General features: G+C 35.8%; 1 protein-coding gene across 1 annotated transcript in view; it reads right to left on the bottom strand.

Annotated features, from left to right (window-relative positions):
- Bank1 (B cell scaffold protein with ankyrin repeats 1) overlaps positions 1-8,096 on the bottom strand; it is a 323,433-nt gene that overhangs the window by 218,026 nt on the left and 97,311 nt on the right. Inside the window, exon 5 of the mRNA XM_023703868.1 lies at positions 3,103-3,242. Coding sequence (XP_023559636.1) covers positions 3,103-3,242 — 140 coding nt within the window. The remainder of the gene's footprint in view (positions 1-3,102; positions 3,243-8,096) is intronic.

Here is an 8,096-nt window from a genome sequence, read left to right as displayed (position 1 = left end):
ACTATTTTAGTGTCTCAACCTAATTTTGTATTAAATTTTATGTAGTTGTCCTTATACAAAGTTAACTTTATAATTGCCCCCAGACACTTTTTTAAAATAGGATGAAGGTCTCAAAGGTTTTAATTATCTCAGCTAAACAGGAGTTATTAGTATTTCTAACACTTGTATTTAAGTTCTAATTATCTCCCCTATTGAGCTTTTCTTTGTCATTTAAATCTCTCTTATCTTCTCAATTTTAATTGAAATTCTGGAAATTGTGACCATGCAATTATGTTCTGGGATTTAATATTTATTAAAAATAAGATGCAATGATCTAAGAAGCAGTTAGAAAATTAAGCTGGCTCAGGTAATGTCTTGAACCCTATTGGCATCATTTTTTGAGTGATTTCTTTTCTCAGGCTCTCAGAATGATCATTTCACTATGTGCCCAATAGCTCTGAAATAAAAGTAGAAAATTTCTTATCATACTGAAGAATAAAACCTACATATTTCTCATTATTGATTATTTCCTCAATTCACACAGTGTTCATGTTTCCATATGCCAAATAGATTTCAAAATACTATAAGAATGAGTTTATTACTAATTTTACAATCACTAAAATTCTATCTGCTTTTAAAAATGCTGTAAAATTCAAGGTGGTTTTTATAGTATATCATTTCAGCTAAGTAAGGAGGATGTTGAAAAAATTCAAATTTGCTAATGTATACAAACACACAGAAACTTTAGTAAATAGAATTACAGTGTATACTGAAAAAAGATGTTCAGTACACCATTTGCACAATACCTGATTTTCCCACTTTAGCAACAGAGCTTCATAGGAAAGAAACGATTATCTCATTATTCTGAGAAAGAAGAGAACTGCTTTTTTAAATAAATGTCTTTATACATGACCTATGCTACAGCTAGGAGAGTCTACAGGAGAAGCACCTTGCAGGGTGACTGCCGATAAGGTCCAGCTAGCCCACATCCTGAGGGGACACCCTGAATGTCCCTCATCTGGTGGGTCTGTCAGTGAACTCACAGGTGAGTTGTGTGGGCTGCAGAGGGTTGAGGTGAGCCCAGGTCACATCTGTGCAGGTGCAGGCTGCCTTTCCTGGATGTCAACAGGATAGTGGAATGACAGCCATCTCAGAGTGTTTGCTCTTGTTCTTAGCACATTTGAGTCTCCTGGACATGCAACAAGAGCCCTGGATCTATCTCAAGATAAGGCAATTTGACCAGCATTCTTGGTGGTCCGTTTCCACCAAGATTGATAGTGTGTGTTGGAATCATCCTCTCTTGGGACTCAAACCTCTAGCTGACAAGGGCTCCTTCCTCCTGGCCTCTACCCCATATGCCTCCCTTCCCCAAGCGAGGTAGAGGACAAATTCCAAGTGCAGCCCAGCCTCTCCTCTCTGATACCCTGGGTGAAAACAGAACAGAACATTTTCTAAGCATCTAAAAACTGTGCAAAAAGTTTGTACTCACTTCAAGTTACAGAAGACATCATGATATGCATTTTATTGCATTGTGAAAAACCGTATAGGAGTCATAAATCACATTTAATGTTCACTATACAAAGCTTTCCGCTAACAGAAAAACCAACAGCAAAATACACTTGGGGTTCATACTCTGCTGTCTGAATACTGATAAAGCTGTGCTATCATCTTTGTCCATCTGCTGTATGAACAGAATTGTTAAGTAGAAGACAAGGTAGACTTGTCAGAAGACAATGAAGCTATCCATATTTTAAGCTACTACTTTTGTACTTGCTTTACAATTACAATGTAGACATTTTTGTCAAATGTCTTCAGACTCTAGTTTGACAAATGCTATTTCACTCTGTGCCTCTCTCAGACACTATTACCTTTTTTCTCGTTCTAAAATATGTCCTTCATAAACGAGAGCTCTAACAGAAAAATTGTGTCTCACTAAGAAAGTCTCCAGTTTTAAACTAGTTAAAACACATAAGGCTTCACATAAACCTGTACATCCACTCTCTACAAATCTTCTAGGTTTTTTAGTGCTAAATTTGAAGATCACATTGTTCCATCCTACTATATCTTTCTTTACTTCCGCTTCCATCTTTCCTTCTTCCACCTAACAAATAAGAAATAATTATAATTCTAATCAATAAACAGCAGAAAAAATCATTTATTTCACTCTGAAAACTTGATGGAAGAAAGGCTGAATTTCCATGTTAAACAAGTTTCTTCTTACAAGTGGGTCAAGCAATAAAAAGAAAATATACAAGTTAAGCTAATGGCTTAATTTTCTGTATAACATAATTGTTCCATTCCAAAATCCATGCGGGATGGATTCCGTTCCTTTTCTTTCTGTTTTCTTTTTTTGTGATAACGGGGATCAAACACAGGGGCACACTGCCACTGAGGTATGCCTTTATCACTTTTATTTTTTATGTTTTTATTTATTTATTATTTATAGTGAGCCTCTGGTTGTTGCAGGGCCTCACTATGTAGCTCAGACTCCTGATAATCCTCCTGCTTTCAGCCCCATACACCCCCCAGCTCTGGGATTACAGACATGCACCACCATGCCCAGACTGGCCTGCTTAGCATGCGGTGCGGGCAGGCCTGGTGTGGCATATAATGCTGGGGATCGAACTGTGGTTCCTGCCCTTGCCTAAGCTTGATTAGCAGGCACTTTTGTCTGCTGAGTTATCTTGCCAGCCCCTTATTTTTTTTATTTTGAGATATGTTCTTGCTAAGTTGATAGGTTTCCCAGACCTTGTTAAATTGCTAAGTGGCCTGAAATTTATGATCTTTCTGTTTTAACCTCCAGGATAGCTGGGGTTACAAGTGTGTACCACCTCACTGGAACCTCTCTTTATATTCTATGTGACAGTTTTAGAACAGATTTCCCACAATATTCGTGTTGTAACTGGCATGCTCTCTCCTGCTGGCGTCATCTGGAATGACTGAACCTGAGGAAGACATTAGCCTACATCTCTGCACCACAGTGGGCTTCACCCATTCCTCTGGGTCAAATAGCTCATTCTTATTCAACACACAATCTAACTTCACACCAGAATAAACATCTTTTTCACTTGCATGAGCTCTTCAGTTCGTTGTTGGATTAACACCATGGAAAGTTTCACATACCCAGCACAGATTCCCTCCTGGGCCTGCCACTTTAGCTGGACCTTCTGCCACTGCGGCTGGTGAGCAGTATTTCATCTCTGAAGTGGCAGTTAGAATTCCATCACAGTAGATACGGATGCTGACTGACCCAGCAGGAAAATCTTATGAAACATAGATGAGAGTCATGAGTTCATTATGTAATATACACATCATATCTTTTAGAAAAAGGGAAAGAAGTTTTAAGAATTCATAATAATTTTACTATCTGCTAGTATTTACAATTTTTTATTCTACTCTTTAGAAACCACAAAAATAGAATGTATAAATTTAAATTTCATTGTTTCTTAAAAGTAAAAATACATGTTAAAATTGTAGGAAAAGCAAAGCACTCAACCTTTTATTCTATTTATTAGTATCCTTTATTTTTCTATGATCTATAATCATATTTAAATAATGCTTTAGGATTAAGAAAACTGCATCCATTCTTTAAAGCCCAGGTATTGATCCATTTTATAAAGAAATTTCTAGTTAATTAGAGGCACACTTCTCAAAATTGCTTTTGGTATGAGGAAAGCTGATTGCAATTATGGAGGTCACAGCCCCTTGGTGAGAGCTACAGCCCTAGGAGAGAGGTATGACTATCCTGATGCTTTTGTTGGCCCCTTGTGTAGACCACACACCTATAGAAAGTTCTGTGTTAACAAATTCTTCAAATGAGTGATAGTTTCCTAATGATTTCTACTGTCTGAGTTAAAGTTACATAAAAACATGGGGCTTTCTATGAAAAAATACCAGGGTATAATCATTTCCATAGAAAAGTCATGTTTTAGTGTAACAAAAATAAAAAGGTAAGCTCTGTATACTTGTAGGATAAACTTTAAAATGTTCTGTTCTGTGATAGAGATACTTTCCAAATTCTAGAAAGCTATCACTGATATATCTAAAGTTTGGAAGAAACCATTCATTATAAAACCAACGACCTTGCACAGCCTTGAATATTTACAATGCCTCAAAGGTTAAGCACTTTCATGGACCTTTCTATTCAGGAAATTTTAAGGGCAAAAAAGCAATAATCAGATGATGGAGCTAAAGTTCTCATCACTAATATTCTTACCATGTATATAACTTACAAAGAAGATGTATATGGAAACATAGAAGACTGTCTTCCCTAAGAAATGTTCCAAAATCTACAATAGACATTGTGAGTTGGAAAGAAATTGTTCAAAAGAATAGAGAAATTGTGATAAGGGAAAGGAGAAAGGAAGGAAGGACAAAGGAAACAAGTTCATTTAGTTTCTCTTAGTTCTTTGAAAGGAAAACTTTGAGCTAATATTGCTAGCATATTTCATACCATCTTATACTCTAAGTAACTACTATGAAGATAGCAAAGTATACTGCATTAAATATTATTACTCCCCTACTAGTCATTTTAAACTGTGTTTTGTTATTTCTATTTTTTCTCTTAAAATAAAATTTTAGTAACTTTTTTTTTTCCAGAACCGGGGATTGAACTCAGGCCCTTGCGCTTGCCAGGGAAGTGCTTATTCCACTGAGCCATCTATCTCCCAAAATAAAATTTTAAAAAGATATAATGTTCATCTAATAGAGAATATCAGAGAATCCCACAAAAAGCTGAAAGTGTAAATTATGAGGCATGAGCTACAACAGTGTGAGTGTGGGGAAGAGAGATCTGGACTTGCCTCAGCCAAAGAACACACATTTGTGTAGATTTCATAAAGGTGATATTTTTCTATTCAAATTCCCATTTTATCACAGCAAATTATAAAATTATTGCCATTATTATTATTATTATTATTATTATTTTGTATTTATTACAGGAACTATCGGGTCTTACTACACAGATCAGACTCGGAGTGATCCTCCTGTTTGCAGCCTCCCAAGTGCTGGAATTATAGGCATGTGCCACCATGCCCAGTCTCAGATGCCATCTCAGCATGCCCCAGGGGTGGAGCTGGCATGGAAAGCTGGGGATTGAACCCTGGTCCTTGTGTCTGCCTAAGAAAGTGCTTTAATCCACTGAACTATCTGGCTCTACATATGAAATTATTTTGATAGAAGAGTTTGAATTTGTTTTTTTTGGGGAAAGATTAGTCACCAGTTTTATTATGTTGTGGTCACCTGAAGGGATTAAGGCAATGAATCTTATTTTTTAAGACAATATAAAATAGTAATAAAAAAGAAAAAAATGATACAGAATTTCACCAAGCAAAATAATATGAATTCAACAGTATTTGTTGTACTGCATAGTATTGCCTTCAAAGTAGTTGTTCAGATTATCAGATATATGCATGCATAACTGGAAAAAAGAAACAAAGAAAAAAGCTAAAGAAATTAAGAAGAGAGGGCCTGGGGAGATAGCTCAGTTCAATAAGTGCTTGTCTGGCAAGCGCATGGGCCTGAGTTCAACCCCTGGCTCCACTTAAAAAAAAGAAAAGAAAAGAAAAAGAAATTAAAAAGAGAGAAAAAAGAAAAAAATTAAAAAGAAGATAAAGAAAATTAAGCATTAACATCTCTTCTGTAGACCAGCAGAAATCTACAGTACAATTATTCAAACCATCATGCTTATATGCATGCTTATATCTGTTTCCCAGACTCCCTCTTCTGTCCTTCTCATCTCAGTAATTCCTTCCTTTTGAACAGGTTCATTCTCTTTTCACAGTATCTATTATACTTTTCAGATTTTATTTATTTTTTCAGGTGCTTGCACCAAGGATACAATACAATGCTTTGACATGCAGTACTGGTTTATTTCACTTCAGAGTATGGTTTCTTTTTGCATCCATTTATCAAGAAAAGCCTCTAATCTATCCTTTTTGATAGCTGAATAATACTCCATTGTGTAAAAATACATCTTCTTTATCCATTCCTCTTTCGGGTTGCTTTCAAGATTTAACTATGACAAATGACTATAGACATGGGGGCATATAAATCTCTAAGGTATGATATTTTCAGTTCTTCCCACAGTTCTTTTCCCCTGGGGTTAATAGCTGGCTTGAATAGGACCTCCAATCCTAGCTTTAGGAGGAATCTCCCACACTGATTTCCACAGTGGTTGTACTGGTCTGCACGCCCACCAACAGTGGAGAATCGTTCCTTTCCCCTGCAGCCCTTCTAGAATTTGTCACTGGTTGACTCCTTGATGTTAACCATCTTTCTGGGGTTATATGGAATTGCAGTGTTGTTTTATTTGCATTTCCCAAATCAACAATGATGTTGAACATTTTTTCATATATTTATTTACCTTTTGTATTTCTTGATTTTACAAGTGTGTACTCACCTTAGATACCAATTTTTGGATTGGGTTTTTGAATTTTGGGAGCCAGATTCTTTTTAAGTATTTATATGTTCTAGATAAAAGGCTTTTGTCAGAAGGACAGTTGGCTATACTGTTTTCCAATTTCTGGGTTTTCTTTTTACACTGTTGGTGATTTCTTTTGATGCGCAGACACTTTTCAGAAACCTGAGATCCCAGTTGTTGATTTATTGAAGTATCTCCTGTACAGTTTCATTTTTGTTCAGGAACTCTCTACCTCTATGTCTTTAAGATTTATAGGGATCTGGGGAGATGGCTCAGTAGAATAAGCACTTCTCTGGTAAACACAAGGCCCTGAGTTCAATACCCAGTTCCGCCAAAAAAATAAAAATGAATAAAATGAAAATAAAATAAAATAAAATTTCCTACAGGAAATTTAGTTTATCTCTTTTATTGTTTAAATATCTTGTCCATTTTGACTGTAGTTTTGTGCATGGTGATAGGCATGGGTTCAATTTTAGGCTTTGGCATATGGAAAGCCAATTTTTCAGCATCATTTTTTAAAGAGGCTATTTTTCTTCCAGTGAACATGTTTGGCCCCTTTGTCAAAGACAAAGTGACTGAGTCTGTTTGTAGTTGTGTCTCCATTTTCTAATCTGTTTCACTGAGTCTCAGGTCTGTTTTTATGCCAGTTTTATGCTGATTTTATCACAGTAGGTTTATAGTATAACTTCAAGACATGAACTGTGATAATTCCTGCCTTGCCTTTGTTGCCCATGCTTGCTTTTGGTATACTGGGTCCCTTCTGGTTCCAGATGAATTTTAGGAATGTTTTCTCTAACTTTGTGAGGTAAATTAATGGTATTTTAATCAGGATTGCATTGAATCTGTACAACAATTTTGATAATAAGGCATTTTAACAAGGTTGGTTTCTCCTATCCAGGAGCAAGGAATACCTTTCCATTTTCTGAAATCCTCTTCAATTGCTTTTGTCAGAGTACTATAATTTTCATTGTATACATTTTTTATTCCTTTGTGAGACTGATGCCTAAGTATTTTTTGGATATTGCTAAATGCATGGTTTCCCTAGTTTTTCTCGGTGTGTCCATTGTTTGTGTACAAAAATGCTATTGATATTTGACTCTGACATTTTTTCTTCTTTCTGTCATAGGACTGTCCTGTTACAATGTAATATATGGTTGGATTTCTAAATTTATGTTCAAAAATTGTAATTGTCTATTTCTATTTTTTACTATCATTTTTAATTTTTTATTTTTTTTCACTTTCTGTACAGATTTGATATTTAGACAGATACTGATATTAAGCTCAACAGCCTATGTTTTAGGTTAATAATATCATTAAGCTTCTTTTCTGGAGGGTTAACAACTTAAGTTTGCAGACCAAAAAATTAGAGAAAAAGAAGAACTACAAGGATAGCCAACATTGTGGCCCTAGCCCTGGCCCTAGGTAAGTGAAGACTTAGGATATAAGAGAACCTGTACTGTAACATCCCATAACTCAATGGTGTCCCAAATTTTCTGATCAAGGAGATTATGGGGCCACAGAAGAGAGTGATTGACAATGTAGAGTATGCCTAAGGAGAGTCACATGGAGAGAAAATATTCTCTCAGGCTTTTACAGAAAACAAATTGGTCAAGCAATGGCCAGGACTTATCTAGATGGCTGACACTGACAAAAGATCTACAAACAGCTGTACAGGGCTTCACGGTAAATCCTGAGG

This window comes from Octodon degus, unplaced genomic scaffold (genome assembly GCF_000260255.1).
Source record: "Octodon degus isolate 3935 unplaced genomic scaffold, OctDeg1.0 scaffold00183, whole genome shotgun sequence".
NCBI lineage: Eukaryota > Metazoa > Chordata > Mammalia > Rodentia > Octodontidae > Octodon > Octodon degus.
This window is presented reverse-complemented; position numbering and strand designations above follow the sequence as displayed.